Source organism: Trichechus manatus, unplaced genomic scaffold, assembly GCF_000243295.1.
Source record: "Trichechus manatus latirostris isolate Lorelei unplaced genomic scaffold, TriManLat1.0 scaffold00020, whole genome shotgun sequence".
In the NCBI taxonomy this organism is placed as follows: Eukaryota; Metazoa; Chordata; class Mammalia; order Sirenia; family Trichechidae; genus Trichechus; species Trichechus manatus.
The window spans coordinates 18,041,245-18,057,910 of NW_004443956.1; the positions used below are offsets into that span (position 1 = coordinate 18,041,245).

General features: G+C 44.6%; 1 protein-coding gene across 2 annotated transcripts in view; it reads left to right on the plus strand.

The window, feature by feature from the left end:
- The window catches only part of DPP6 (dipeptidyl peptidase like 6), a 1,059,737-nt gene that overhangs the window by 1,034,514 nt on the left and 8,557 nt on the right, over nucleotides 1-16,666 (plus strand). For both annotated transcript variants that reach the window (XM_004372755.2, XM_004372756.2), the window contains 3 exons: nucleotides 2,472-2,541; nucleotides 5,230-5,424; nucleotides 14,356-14,410. In XM_004372755.2, coding sequence (XP_004372812.1) covers nucleotides 2,472-2,541; nucleotides 5,230-5,424; nucleotides 14,356-14,410 — 320 coding nt within the window. The remainder of the gene's footprint in view (nucleotides 1-2,471; nucleotides 2,542-5,229; nucleotides 5,425-14,355; nucleotides 14,411-16,666) is intronic.

Below are 16,666 nucleotides of genomic sequence, written 5' to 3' on the forward strand. Positions count from 1 at the left end.
AATGTCAAAAGTCCAGGTACATAAGAACCATAGCAATCCAGACTCTAATAAAGAAAGGAAAGAGAAAATGAGACACCAGCAAGAAAAATATGGCAAACCTACACCATAGGAGGTCTTATATCTTACCCATGAAGACAAAAGCAAGCAACCCCAAGCCAGGCTGGCCTGAAACTTGCAGGTGCTGTGAGATTATGTACAGGTAAGGATGATGGCAGATCTTGATGGATTCAATTAAGTAGCAACTTGTTCATCTTAAATCCTGCACCCCTTTCCCTGCTGAGGTATTGTCTACATAGAGAGCTACTCTGGAGACTTCAAGGGTGCTCTTATGTAGGGACCCAGATGGGTGAGGCTTTATATCCCAAGGAAATAGGTCAAAGGAAAATCTAGTCTGCCCACTTGGATGGGATGCCATCGTCAACTGGTCCAAACCTCATTCAGAACCTGGAGTCCAATTTTTCAGACCAGATCCAACTCAGATTCATGAGAACCTTCAAATTAACTGGATATTTATTTTTGTGCCTTTTATGAGAAAGAAACAAAAGCAAGAAAACAAGAAAGTTTTAGACTGACAGTTAATGGATGGATGGATGGATGGATGGATTAGATAAGATAGATGGATAAGCAGACAACCCCCCTACACCTTCCATAGCTATCAGCCTCAGGATTGGCTACATAATTTGGAAAGCCTTGTACAAAATGAAAACATGGGCCCCTCATGCACAACTTATAAAGAATCTCAAGACTGCAACAGCAGAGAATTAAACCAAGCACAGGGCCCTTGCACGGGGACACGTGCCTGATAGCTCTCCATGATCAGACTTCAAGTTCCCACACGCCCCTCAACCAGCAAAGCTTATCAAGACTCTTTCATAGCATTTCTGACATCTGCTGCTTCCTATCACAGCCTTTTCAGCCAGATCTTTATTCCTGCACAAGATACCTTCTGATCCCCTTAAAGCCCAGTCCCTCTTCCTCCAATCCACCCCACACATTGCTACCATAATAACGTTCCCCAAATCATAAAACACTAGTGTGTGAATGGCATCGTCTCCTTTCAAAAAATGCAAGAAAAGAGCTTTTGAGAAACAAATAACCAACTTTCCCACCTCATGCAAATCTTCCCCAGCATGAGGCTTGACTTGGAAGGTAAGTGTGAGAACAGATGCAGGAAAGAAGATGCAGCCGTCTGCACGGGGACCCGCATATGAAAATGGAGAAGATGTCAGGCCTACCAACTTGCTTTTGTTTTGTTTAATGCTACCAGAGGCTCAGGCTTTCATTAGAAAAGTAATATGTCTCCAGGAAGGGCCTTCCTGAAATGTATTCAGACAGCCATGGCCCCAATTCAAGGTCTGCCCTTGGGCTTATCAGTGGCAGAGAGCAGCCCAGACCATGTTTTATGGATATTTAAATGATAAAGTCCAACGCCTGCCTTTCTGCTGTCCCTGGACCATTGATCCAATTTGCAAGCCATTAACATTCAGCCAGAATGAGTAATCAGACCCCTGTCAGAGCTGAACCGACTGCCAAGTGCACGCCCAGCCTGGGGTGGATCCTCGGGATAGGAATTGTATGGAAAATGCCACTAATTCCAATTTAATTACTGTGCCTTTGGTAATCTTGGTTGTTGTTAACATCAATTAAAAAATTCTAATTTAAGTGGGAAGGTTTGTTGTAGTTAAGGAAGAAGCTGGTGAGGAAATTTCTTAAGGTTTGGCTCTTTCTCCCCCGTCACTCCATGGATTCACCCCACCAAGGACCAGATCCAGATGACCTTGCAAGCCACAGGGACCCGCTGGCCTCAGCACCTCCTCCCCCACTCCCTTAGTTGTGGCTGCAGCTGACTGCCGGACTGCCCAGCACACACTGCAGTCAGCCGTGAGAGCCATCTTGCTTTGCACTGAGGCCTCACCTCTTCACATGCTCGCCCCCACCTCAGCCTGCCCACCGCTCAGTCCCTTTCTCTTCCCTTCCCACTGCTCCCAAATATCAATTCCCAGCTGTGCCGTGACACAGCAGCCTAGAGGGACAAGACGTAATTGCACGCTGCACCAGGACACCTGGCAGAGAGATGCATGCTGCCCTCTGGGTTTTCACTGCTCCCGGCCTGCCTGTAATTCTCCTGTTAACAAGAGCTTATGGCAAGACAGTTGTTTCTAGTTTTCAGTGTGTTCCTGTATGCAAGATTGAATTTCAGTGTTGGATGAAGAAACTAAGCCTCAAAGAGGTTGGGTGACTTGCCCAAGGTCACACAATGATTCAGTCACTGAGATGAAAATCGTGGCATGCTTTCCGGCAACTTCCAATCTTCTGTGGATCACCCGCCAATGCCTTCCCCCAAGTGCCCTTTCCCCCATGCCCCGACAAGGAGCGCTGCCAACCAGGTTGAACACATCGTGGCAGACACCACCGTAGCTTTCCCCTTGTGGTTGATATCACCTGCCTAACTTGTTGCTGTGTTTATCTAGACTTGCCAATGCAGATCCTGAAGCCGGCCACCTTTACGGACACAGCCCACTATCCCCTGCTCCTGGTGGTGTAAGTATTGGTGCTTCTTTCTTTGTTAGGGCGTTTGCATTGGGAATCAGTAACACCATGCAAAACGAATATTCAGCGCTTAAGAAAAATTAATGATAAGCAGGAGAAATGATATTGTTGTAAACTAGAAACTAAAAGACAATTTAGCTTATCAGCAAATGCAAGGTTCTTTGGGTAAATATTGGTGACCTCCAGAGGTTAAAGGAAAGTAGAGGTTACATAGCCTCTGTCCCCAAACTACTTCTGGGCAATTTATTGCAATGAATGTAGGTCGTGAATCCAACTCCAAGCATGCAGCAGTGACTGAATGACAGTTCAGAAACAGTTGCAAAGGCTGATGGAGGGAGTCAGGCTGGCACCTGCGTGAAAGGCTCACTCTGAGGTTCCCAACAATATTTGGGGGCCAGGACTGGTGAGCCTTAGAGTCAGGCAGGGGACAGTGTCTCCGGAGACACTTGAGTGACTCAGGATGGATGCAGCCTCAGACCTGGAGGGCCACGCTGTGGTCTCAGACTGTTGGGCCAGCCTGCTTCTTACCCTCCAGTTATACAAGGGCACTGGGGTTGGAACAATCTTTGTAGCTACTACACTGCCTTCAACACCATTCGTTTGCCAAGAATTATCTCCAGTATTCCTTATGCTACTTAACAAACCCTCTGGTTTCGATGTGGAGAATAATAAGTGCTATATCGAGCCCTCTGAAGGTGTTGAGTCCTAATTAGGGTAGTTTGCATCTAAGTAAGGATCCTGCCTACTCTGATTAACGTGCTTCAAAGACTATCATCCTGGGGTTTGGATGAAAGTTAACTTGCACTCACACTGCCCACAGAAGCATTTTTAAAGTGAGGTACCACCCAGACAAGTTAACAGATACTCTTAGTCACTTCCCAGTATGTTCTGTCAGGGCCTGTGGGCCATGAGAAAAATAAGCTGGTCTTTACTTTAAAAGGGTCAGGATAGAGCAGAGGTCTGCACTGGGGCTATTTTTGGGACGACAGTGCAGCTACCCACCTGAGTAAATGTGACCCTGCTCCCATCCAGGGGATGTGGCCACTAGGTGACAAAAAGCCTTCATTATAAAGATGTCTGTGGCATGGGTTCCAAGATCTGATTACATTTTGCAATTCATCCACTTTCCTCACTCTTTGAACTGAGCCCTTTGCTAACACCCCCCTACACACACGCGTGTGCGTGAGTGCACACTTTCCACTCTGCCTCCTTTTCTCCCTTATTAACGGAGAATTTTCACAACACTTTCAAAGATGCTGATGATTTCAAAGCTGGCCTTCCTTCCCCTGATCACCAATTTCTTCAGTAATCTTGAGAAAATCCTGAAGTGGTCCTTAGGTTTGCAAAATAATTGGCTTTCCTTTCAAGAGTAAAAATGGCAGAAGCCATTAAAGGGCAGCCTGTGACTTCAAGAATTCATGTAGGGCCTGAAGATAGCTATTCACTGGTACAAACTGTAATATCCTCATTAGCTAGCCTACAAGCCAGAGGCTTTTGGCTTCTTTGTTTCTTGCTATGACTTTAAATATGACAGCAACAAGGTTTGGGGGCTCCAGGACTGTAAAGGAACTGTACTGGGTGGTGCCTGTTTAAAACAAACACATCCCAAAGACAGCAACCACACATGCTTCACATATAGCAATGTCACAATGAAGCAACAATCCTTTGTCATTTAGCCCTCAGATGCAGTACTCTGGGGTCACACACTCTTTCCTTCTTCTCCCCACTCACCCTCCACCTCACACTGCACTTTCCTGAGTCATTGACAGAGAGCCAAGACAGCAGAGGCAGCAGGGGCTGTCATCTCTTTGGAGAATAGGATCAGCTAGCACGTCTTCAGTTGGCTCAGCTCTCAGAAAGGATTATTGTTATCTGTTGCTGGACCTAGAGTTGACCTTCTCTCCTGCTCATACTTTCTCCACCAGAAGCAAAAGGCATTAAATAGCCTTCCCACAACCAGTGGTTTGCTGGTTCTTCAACAGAGGGCCTGTTATAGCACTGGCCAATTTCCCTGGTGTAAATACTCCACCAGGGATTTTACGTTACCAGAGTGACATCACTGCGTCACTGAGATGGGATGGCCTTGATAACACACTGCCTCCAAGTGAACAGGCTGCCTCGCTTTCTGAAGAGATGTGCATGAGGAAGGACTTGTATGTTGTTTCTTCTAATTTAACCAAAGGGAAAGACAATTCTTTTAGGGGTGCCCCAAAAGAAGCAAACACACTCTTGTCCCTCATGTGTAAGGACTGAGGTAGAGACGTCTAGGCCCTGGGGAGGAGTTAGACCAGGATGGGGAGAGGGAAGACAGGCCCTGGGGAAGACAGAAAGAGTATTACAATATTGGGGAAGCACACCAGAAAGAGAGGCTGGGAGGCTTTTTAACAAAGTTTTTTCTCTCTGAATAAATGCTCTTTAATGACTGTCTGCGATGTGCCCTTTCTTGAAGGATGGCGCTGATGTCTTAGGCAATCTGAGCCCTCGCTTTCCTCATCACCCCATGGGTATACGGTTAATGCCCTGCTTACCCCACCTGGGCAGCAGAACCTGGGGCTGTGGAATTGGGCTGATGGCAGCCAGGGGTGATGGGTGGAAACTCTTCGGAGGGAACCCACAGCACACGGTGTTGTTAGACAAGCTCCACCACATAGGGCTGAGGCCTTGGATCATCTTTTCCAGGGATGGAGCCCCGGGGAGCCAGAGCGTGGCTGAGAAGTTTGAGGTGAACTGGGAGACGGTAATGGTGAGCAGCCACGGAGCTGTGGTGGTGAAGTGTGATGGCCGTGGCAGTGGGTTCCAAGGGACCAACCTGCTGCATGAAGTGAGGAAGAAACTGGGCTCTGTGGAGGAGAAGGACCAGATGGAAGCTGTGAGGTAAGCTCCCATCCCTGGCTGGCATCATTGAAAGGGAGCAGGCAGAGGGAGGACACAGTCTCCTAATGGGCTGGGCCACTGGGATCAGATTGTTTCTCATCAGTGCACACATTGTATGTGCACCTTTCTCAGACTTACAAAAAACTCTGTGGGCAATTCCAAATGTTGAGAGAAACTATTCGTAACATTCTCCTGAAGACTGTGATGGTAGTTTTCTGGAAGTTAGGTGACTCGTTTGATTAGTTGACCAAAACAAGGTCTACAGAGCTGGAGACTGAGAAGTGGATCTCCCCATAGGCTGCTTGGTGTCTCTATATTATGGCCACAGGCCTTGGCCAGTACCCACACACACACTGTCATTCAACACAAGGGACGGAGGTGGGAGGGAAGGGCCAGGGAGGAGGGAGGGAAAGAGAATGCAAGTGGGTCACCCTCATTACCCAGGAAAGGGCCCTGTACATACCCAGGGGGTGGTCAGAAACATAGTCCTTAATTCTGAAGAATGGCACATTTTTTATTGAGGTGAAATTCACATGACATAAAATTAACCATTTTAAAGTGTACAATTCAGTGGCATATAGTACACTCACAATGTAGTGTAAGCATCACCTACATCAAGTTCCAAAACATTTCATCACCCCAAAAGAAAACCCCGTACCCATTAAGCAGTCACTTCCCATTCCTCCCTCCTCACAGCCTCTGGCAATCTCCAATCTGCTTTCAATCTCTATGGATTTACCTATTCTGGACATTTTATATCAATGGAATCATGCAATATCTGGCCTTTACTATCTGGCTTCTTTCCCTTAGCACAGTATTTTCAAGGATCATCTGTTGCAACAGCGTAAATACTTCATTGTTTTATATGGCTGAATAATATTCCATTGTATGGATACACCAGTTTTATTTCCCCGTTCATCAATTGATGAATATTTTTGTTGCTTCCACTTTTAGGTTATTATGGATATGATACTATGAAAATTCTCGTACAAATTTTTGTGTGAACATATGTTTTCAGTTCTCTTGGGTATATCACTAGGAGTGGAATTGCCAAGTCATGTGGTAGCTCTATGTTTATCTCTTTGAGGAGCTGCCAAACTCGTTTACACAGCAGCTGTACCTTTTTACTCTTCTGCAAGCAGTGGACGAAGGTTCCAGTTTCTCCACATCCTTGTCGTCACTTGTTATTTTCTGGTTGTTTATTTAAGCTATCCTAGTAGGTGTGAAGTGATATCTCACAGTGGTTTTAATTTGCATTTCCCTGATGACTAAAATGTTAAGCATCTTTTCATGTGCTTGTTGGCCATTTATATATCCTCTTTGGATAAATGTCTATTCAGCCTTCGCCCATATTTTTTTAATTGGGTTGTTTGTCTCTGTGTAGAATGATACATGTTTGTTTTGTCATTCCTTCACATCCCTATCATTGAGTCAGCAAGACCAACAGAGTGTTGGAGAGAACAGAAAGAGGCTTAGAGCCGAGGGATAGATGCTCACAATTATTTATTGAATTTTCCTTTTAACTGGAAAAAAGACATCAAGAACTTGTGCCAGGCTACCACTGGCTTCAGGCCCACTTTGCAGAAATATAAGTTTCGTAGTGATATGGTGTAGGGAAGTAACCACCAAGAGATGTTACAAGAACAACTGAACCCACTCTACAGACTCAGTACTTGGAAAGGCTAAAAGGGCAAGAAAACACATATATAACAAGGGCTTGAATAGTGACGACTGTCATCTCCTCATCCTGAATAGGGGTGCATGATGTTTGACCCTGGGCACATAGAGGAGGTAGATACAGTGCCCAGCATAATAAATATCTGTTGACCAAATAACTAAATAACCTTGGCATCCCTATACCTGTTATCATGCTTGTATGCTTTGCAAGTTTAAAAGATTTGACCTTGGCCAGTGTCTGCACACATCCTTGCCATTCAACACAAGGGGGAGTGAGAGAGAGGCAGGGGAGGGGGACCTTTTAAAAGCGTGTTCTGTCTTCTTCTAAAAGATTGATGGCATATGGTAAGTACTCAGTAACTGTTTGTAAAATGATGAAGCAATGAGTGAATGAATTAATGGCCCCCTCTTCTTAAGGGAGTTATGAGCTAGTTGAAAAGAGACAAGGCAACAAGTTCAAACCCTGTGTGTGTTACAGACGGTAAGTGCAGAGGAGGGAGGAGTCTCAGAGGCTGAGATAGTCAGGCAAGGTGTATCTGTGAAGATGCTTTTGTCTGGAAGTTAACAACAACAACACACACACACAATTCAAACATGCTTTAAGATTAAGGAGCTGTATTGGCTCGTATAACTGGAAATCCAGAGATGTGGGAGACCTCCTCAGGGTTGATTGATCCAGAAGCCCAGCAGTGCCCTGAGACACCCAGGCTTCCCGACCTCATCTCTCAGCCAACCACAATGGCCTCCTCCTGTGGCTGGTTCTCCTCATGCTCACAGATGGCTGTCAGTATACCTGGCTCCAGGCTTCTTCATCGATCTCCCACAGGTTGGAGAGGGGGCCACTTCCAGAAACCCTTCCAGCAAGGAAGAGGAGGGCCTTGCCAGAAGAACACAGCAAACTTCTCACATCACACTGGCCCTAACACGTCCATTCCAAAGCCAGTCACAGACAAGGGATGTGCAGGCAGCTACCCAGAGACCAGCGGGCCCACCCTGAGCCTAGGCATGGGGTCAACCTGGGCAGGAGTGGAGGGTGGGTAACAGAACAATTAGGGGTTATGGTAGGAAGGAGGAAGGGCAGGAGCTGGTGGACTAGTGACCAGCAGTGTCCACTACAGCAGGTGGGGCCAAGCTGGGCTTGGAAGTGGGAGTGGGACTCAGGTTAGCAGCCATGTGAGGGCGTTCCTTGCCGACAATGACATAGCAAAGCCTCTCCCCGTCTCTGTCCTTTCTCCTCCAGTCTTTTTCCATTTGCTCCTGCTTTCTCTTGTTGCCTCCTACCCTTCCCTCTCCCCATCCTGCTCTAACTCCTCCCAGTGCAGCTCAGGGGCCTCCTCCAGCCCCACCTAAGTCCGGCAGGCTGACCGCCTGGCTGACTTGCAGGCTCTAGGCTCCATCTAGCTCTTCCCCTGATAGCACAGGAACAAAAGGGTAAGAGGCTGTTTCACACTCCCATCATTTTCTGAAAATAAGGAATTGACCCAGCCATCTGTAGGAAAACAAGGTAGAACCTGTTTAGAGAAAACAGTAAATAATGTCAGCTCTTAACCACTGAAGCCTGCAAGAATGAGAACACAAACATTGCAGAGCTTATAGCCATCGTAAAGCATACAGACTCTTAGGAAGCTGGTAAACAGATGTTTCCAGCCACAGAAACCTTTACAAAGCTTTCTTCCAGAGCTGGATCTGTATTTTTATTAGTCAGTGTCTTAGTCATCTAGTGCTGCTATAACAGAAATACCACAGGTGGATGGCTTTTAACAAAGAGAAGTTTATTCTCTCATAGTCCAGTAGGTTACAGGTCCAAATTCAGGGCATCAGCTCTAGGAAAAGGCTTTCTCTCTCTGTCGGCTCTGGAGGAAAGTCCTTGTGATACATCAGTCTTCCCTTGGTCTGGGAACATCTCAGCGCAGGAACCTCAGGTCCAATGGACGCGCTCTGCTCCTGGCACTGCTTTCTTGGTGGTATGAGGTTCCCATGTGTCTCTGCTTGCTTCTCTCTTTTATATCTCAAAAGATATTGGCTTAAGACACTATCTAATCTTGTGAACCTCATCAGTATAACTGCCACTAATCCATCTTAGTAGATCATAGTGATTGAATTTACAACACATAAGGAAATCTCATCAGATTACAAAATGGTACACAATCATACAATACTGGGAATCATGACATAGCCAAGTTGACAGACATTTTTGGGGGGACACAATTCAATCCATGACAGTCAGAAAGAAGTAGCCCAGTTTTATCAGAAGTTTTAAAAATCAGGAGGCAGCTCACTGCTTGAAGTCTCTAAGCCCCAGGGCCTGTTGGCAGCTCTCCTCCTTCCTGATCCTTTCCTCCAGGAGCTCAGCGCGTAGCAGTTCCCATCAGCAGGTAACACAAGCAAAGCGCCCTCCACAAGCAGGAGCCCCTTGTAAGGTGAGAGGACATTACGTAAGCATCCTCCTCAGTGGGCTCCTCCTTGAGCAGGGCATCAGCTAGGGTCTGGCCAGCAGTCCAGCACTAAAGCAGTTGAATACACTACACAGGACACATTCCTGAGAGGCAGGGGTGGATTTTCCAATAGGCAAGGTAAGCACAGTGCTTAGCCTGCTTACCAGTTCATCTGTAGTAAACAATTTCACACTTTTTCACTACATCAAAGAGTCTGCTTCTAGGTCTGGCTGGCATCTGTCTCTCTCCCAACCCCACAGCACTTTCCTACAGAATCAAAGCGTCTTTTCACATTTATAATCCTTGACAGGGGCAGATGACCCAGTAAGCCAGGTAAACACGGGCTTATTTGTGCTTACTTATGAACCTGTAGTGAACAATTTCAGAGCTAGGTCTTTCTTAGAATTTCCTCTGTGCCGTCTGCAAACCCTGATAGGGAACTGAAGTCAGTACATGTACAGTAAAGAAGGTGGCTTTATTGATTCAGGTTCATTTCTTTGTTTTGCTCCAGGCCATCCCCGATAGTAAAAATACACCATATGTATGAAATGTTTTAGGGTATTTTTACCTCAGGGACCTGGTTTTCATTAGGAAAAAAAATATCACACAAGATTTGCTCAGTTGCTTAGTCAGAATATAGCTACAGGATAATAAAATATTTGATATTAAAAAAAAAAAAAAGGAGACAGCTATTCTTGGAAGATTCCAGAGTATTTTATAAATGAGGATCATTACCCAGATTTTTATTTTTTAGACTAGAAAGTGAGAGTCACCAGGTAATTAGATGAAGGAGTCACCAAAGACCCAAGTTGCCTCTGACTTAGCAGCAGGGCTGAAAGGAAAAGTCCAAGTTTTTTATGAACTGGAATACAGCCCAAGACCCTGGCTCCCATGCCCTTCCTAGTGTGGCTGGCACATTCCAAGCCCCATGGTCTCCACAGGCAATGGCAGAGATCCACAGCAGATGTGGTCTGGGACCTCCTGCCTTGGGGCAAAACCCTCATGGGACCAGGCTGACTGATTGTGACAGAGACGTTGGTCATGAAGAGAAAATTCAGGAGCTTGGAGAAATGTAGTCACTGTCTCCAGTCATGTGGCTATACCTGCCATGTTCCTTAACATGTTACCTAAGAAGTGTGTGTATGCGTACACACGCGTGTGCACGCACGTACATGCGTACACGTGCATATATGCATGCACATTCCCAAGTTCAAGCCTGGGGACATTCTTTGAGGTTAACCAGTCTATCCTGTGATAACTGCACACCATTTTAAAAAGCAAGTTTATAAAAGACTTAAATCAATAACAAGAATTTCCCTTGCCTACTCCTGTCTATCCCCCAGTCTTGATGCCCAGAGGCAACCTCTCTCAACTCTTTTAGTTATGTCTTCAAGCATTCGCCTCCATATTCTGCATATAATTATTGTTACTCGTGATTTCTCTATTTTAAGCAGTACTGTTGACTTCCTGTTGTAGCAGAGGAGGAGGTAGCTCTCCTGAGCCACCATTCCCTCTTCCTCTCCCTCTACCCTTCCCATATTGTTCTATCAAAACATTTGGTTAAATCAATAGTCAGAGAGGCATGGTATAACTGTATAAATATTGTTCACTGAAGAGCCAAGTGGCATACTTAAATGGCTTACTTTTCTGTATGTCTTTTAATTTTTTCCTGGAATTATTGCTTTGTCATTTTACTTGAGGAGTTTTCTATGTACGTATTTGTAATATTTCCCAATTGTTTTCTCATGCCAGCCTTATTTCTAGAAGTTTTTTTTTTTCCAAATGCTTTATCAATTCCAACTTTTTTCTTGAAATCCACCACCACCTTTTTCTCCTCCATTTTGGGTAGGTTGTCTCTAGGCTCAATTTAGGACTTCCCTTCACTACTTTCTTTTGTTGTGTACTGTGCACATACATATAACACAGCGTACCCTAAACAATAAAAATGTCTTCCTCTTTCTTTATTCCTTTATTTTTATAGAACATGTCTAAAAATGTCTTTATCTTCACATTTGATATTATAGTTTGGCTAGATATAAAATCTAGGTAGAGAACAGTTTCTATCTAGAATGCCTTGGAATCTACCGTTTGTGTGGCTGTGAGAAAAACTATGTCATTCTATTTGCTAATCTTGTATATGGCCTGTTTCTTTTTTGCTTTCAGAAAAAGGATTCCTTATTCATGGCATTCTGAAATTTTAGTGATGTGCCTTGGTGTGGACCTTTTCAATTGGAGAATAATGTCCTTCAGTCCTGGGAAGTTTTTAGTATAATTTTTTGATAATTTCTTCACTTCTCTTTTCTTTATTCTTTATTCCTGGAACTTCTATTGTGCTGATTTTGGTACTCCTGAATTTATTCTCTGTACTTTTTTAAAAATTATTTTTCAACCTTCTGTTAATTTTTTACTTTTAGGTACGATACCTTAAAATTTCTAAGACCTCTTCTTGATAAAAGAGCGTACTATTTTTGTTTTATATATCTTTTGTCTTCTTTAATATATTAGTAGTAGTTTTCTCAAAGTTTTCTTCTGTTCACTGCATTATGTCTGTTTCTTCTGGTTTTCTTATGTTTTCTGTTTTGGTTTTAGTGTAGTCTTTTTCATATGGGAATATTTCTTAGATTTCTTGTGAAACTCCATTGCCCCTTCATTTATAAGAGAGGGGCACATAAAAGCTGGATGCAAGTTCTCCATGTAGAGTGTGACCTGTTGGCAGGTGGGCTTCATTGAGGGTGACCAGGGTAATCCAGCTTTTCGCTGGGGAGACCCACTCAGTTTCATGGTGTATTTTTCTCAGGGAATAATTAGTTTCTCAAAAAGATAACCTGCTGGTCCCTTGACAGAACAGTATATATCCGATTTCCTGTATTCTAAGAGTAAGTCTGGAAGAAGGATGGGGGAAGGGCAACACTCAGAGTGCAGACTTACACTTAATTTGCTTGTTTACAGTCCCATATTTTACCCCCTACCTTCACTGAGCCTAATGTCGCAAGGTCTGGAGTCTGTTCCATTTCTCTAGAGAACTGAAAAGTTTAAATGACGTGTCTGAAGTTTCCACAGCTCCTTAGTAGCTGAGCAGAAATTGAACACAAGGTATTTTGACTTAATTAGAACGTAAACTTCTTGAAGACAAAACCAAACCAAAACCCAAACCCATTACCATGAAGTCTATTCCAACTCATGGTGACCCCATGTGTTACAGAGTAGAATTGCTCCACTGGGTTTTCTTGGCTGTAATCTTTATGGAAGCAGATAACCAGGCTTTTCTTCTGTGGAGCCACTGGGTGGGTTCAAACTGCTAACCTTAAGTTAGTAGACTAGTAGTCGAGCGCAAACCATTTGCGCCACCCAGGGACCTTTCTTGAAGCAGGGACTATAAATTATACAGTATTTGTTCCTAAGAACTAGCAAAGGGCCTTACGAATTGCAATACAGGCAGTCCTAGGGTTATGAATGTCTGATCTATGGACAACTCATACTTGCCCTTTAATGTTATGTAAATTTGCCCTCACTTTGAAACGATTGGACCAACCTCTACTCTCAACAAATTTTTCATCACAATCACCTTCACTTGCTGCACATGCAGCTTTTAAATCGTTGAAAAGTCTTGGAGCCTTTTCTTGCACTGAAGTGAGACTAAATAAGAACCGGGTGCACCTGCTCTGACTTACCAACAAATTCTTAAAGACACACTTAGGAACAGATCTCGTTCGTGACCAGGGGACTGCCTATACAAAGAAGTCTAGGAAATGTCTGTCATGTGGAAATTGCTGCTTCAAGCTGGGGCATCCCCCTTACCTGGCATCTTCTATTTGTTCTGCTGCTAGCCGTGGAAGCACTGTTGTAACCAGGAACAGCTGATGGACTTGGTTACCTGGAGGTTTACTCTCTCATTGGGATGCCCAGAAGGGTAGTTATCAATGATGTGAGTGGCCAGATCCAGCCAGCAGAACATAGCAAACAGAATGCAGCAGTAGTATATAGTAGTGCTAGAATATAACCATCATCAGGTAGGTAGGAGTAGGAGTAATTGGGAATTGAGATGGAAGGAGATTGTGACTGTGGATTAGCCTGTGGAAACAGGCCATATTTGGAGATTCAAAGAGCAGCAAGCAATCAACAGGGGACTCTGCCAGCAGGTGGCAGGACTGCTGCTTCCCAATTCAAGTCCAGAAACAAGAAAGACCCCAATCACTTTGTGGGGGCAATAAGGGACCACAGTGGGGGAGGGTGGGGAGACACTGGTGAGACAAAGGCAGGGACCCAGGTAAAGTCAGGCTGGGGCACTTAGCTAGTTGTTTCCAATGCAGGGCCCCAGAGGTCCAAAGAAGGACTGATTCTGCCACCCTAATGGCGAAAGAGAGGGACCTCCTCCCAGGAACGGGACAAGGGACCCTGTAGGTGCGTGACTCTAATGCCTGCAGCAGTGAGCCAGGGCTCCTCACCCTGGAGGACTCTCCCCAAGCCTGGGGGAAGCAGAGCCTGGGGGTAACGTGGGGAAAAGGGCCACGGGAGGGCAGGACCTGAAAGTTTCCGAAGACTGGACTCTGTTTCTTTGGATTACGATTTCTCAATCTGCAGGCTTTATATGCTTGGAGTTATTGCAAGGGGGCTTTGAATTTTTATATGGAAATATTGCCTATGTACTAAATAAATAAAAGCACTACAACAATTACATGAGAATTCCAGTATTTCCTTTGATTTAAAGGGGATTTTCATACTTGAAATGGTTGGAAAGCACTGCTCCAGGCGACGGGGAAAATGCAATCATGATATCCATTTGAGCACTAAATCCTCTCTCTCTTCTTTGACCTTGCAGGAAGATGTTGAAAGAACAATACATTGACAAAACACGTGTTGCTGTGTTTGGGAAGGTGAGTCAGTGCAGTCTTCTGTGCCAAACACCCTTGGTTCAGTAACTTTAAACTGCTTCATCATTCAGGCCTAATCTTGATTTATTGAGAATGTCTCTGGTTTGGTGGCGTGTGAGCAATTGCTTTTTTGAAAAGCGAGAGGTTAGCTACTTAGTGATTCCAGCAATAGGAACTTTTATTTGATGCACTCATTTATCAATGTACCTTTGTACGTTATCAGGAAGGAAAGAAAAAGAGAAGGCAGGTACTTGCTGAAGAGGTCTATTAGGTTCTTAATTACTTTTCTGACATGAGCCTGCTCTAGCTCTTGGTCTGGTGCCACTGGCAGAGAAAGGAAGGCAGCAGTCTTCATTTCTGTAAGTCTTTATGCAACTACATTCATTTACCAGGTTTATTGAAACGGGAGGAAGGGAGTAGGGAGGTTCATGCACGGAACCATCAAACCAGAGAAGCTGCAATCCTGGTGGCCCATGTCAGAAGGCTGAGGCCTGGGGCTAATGGAGGCCCATGGCTGGGCGTTAAGTCCCTGGAGAGCCAGTTAGCATTCACCTGGTCCCTGCCTCCCTGCGTGGTAAGGATCGGCATGAATCCAATCCCCAAAATGTGGAGATTGATCCACTTCTCACACTCCCACTTCTGGGGTCAGGGAGGGCTCTGGCTGGTCATCTTTTGTCACCATCCTGCCTGCAAGTATCCCCATGCCTTTTCAATAATGCAAGTATCTTAACACTCCTTACGTCAAAGTTTGGTGGACCCCGTGATTGATGTCTCCTCTGAGGACACAGCTATCAGTTGTTGTAGCTAATTGGCACCCAACAACCTCCCCACGCTGTCCCTTTTACAGCTCACCTTACAGTACATAGCCTGCAATTTCACATCCTGTTTATTGTCACATTTGGTCTTCATATCACGCAAAACTGAGACTCAAAACAGAGGAAGACTCGCATCACATAGTATTTAGTTGGAAAGATATTTACTTTTCCAAAAGAAGCCGTCAGGCGCCAGAAGAAAGGAAATAATAAGAATTAGAGCAGAATTAAATGAAATAGAGAATAGAAAAACAATTGAAAGAGCTAACAAGACTAAAAGCTGGTTTTTTGAAAAGTGTCTTAGGCTGGGTTCTCTAGAGAAGCAAAACCAGTAAAGCGTATAAATATATATAGAGAGAGATTTATATCAAGGAAATAGTTCACGCAGTTGTAGAGGCTAAAACGTCCCAAGTCCACAGATCAGGGTAGAGGCCTCTCCCAGTTCATGTAGTCGCTGAAGGTGGTGAACCCAAGATCAGCAGGTCGGAGAGGGGCTTCCGTTCACAGGCTGTGAAGGTCAGTGAGTTCCAAGATCAGCAGACAAGACAATCAGATTTCTCCTGATTCACGTAGCTGCAGGGGCTGGCAAACCCAAGGTCCACAGATCGGGAAACTGGACTCTTGCTTGCAGGCTGAGAAGTTCCACAAATTCTGAGATTAACAGGTAAGCTGCTAGCTCAAGTCCCATGAACCAGAGGTGAGACAACAAGAGGCAGCTGCTGAGTCTGGAACAAGCCAAAAACCTTGGCAAGGCGAGCAGGCAGAAGGTAATCGGCGGAAGGCAGAGAGATGAAACTGAGAGGGCGGTGAGCTGCCAGAGGCCCTGCCTCTGCCAGTACCACTCAGCAGATTCCATCATGGGGGTGATCACGACATTATATAACTACTAAAACACTGAGAATAATGGTCTAGCCAAGTTGACATACAATCTTAACCATCATAAAAAGATCGACAAAATCAACAAACCGTTGGCCAAACTGACAAAAGAAAAACAGGAGAGGAAGCAAATAACCTGTGTAAGAAATGAGATGGGTGATATCACAACAGACCCAAATGAAATTAAAAGAATCATAACAGAATACTATGAAAAATTATACTGTAACAAATTTGAAAACCTAGAGGAAATGGACAAATTTCTAGAAACTCACTACCTACCTAAACTAACACAAACAGAGAGAGAACATCTAAATAAACCTATAACAAAAGAAGAGACTGAAAATGTAATTTAAAAACTCCCAACAAAAAAAAGCCCTGACCTGGACAGTTTCACTGGAGAATTCTCCCAAACTTTCAGAGAAGAGTTAACACCACTACTACTAAAGGTATTTCAGAGTATAGGAAAGGATAGAACACTCCCAAACTCATTCTATGAAGCCAGCATAACCCTGATACCAAAACCAGGTAAAGACACCACAAAAAAAGAAAATTACAGACCAATATCCCTCAT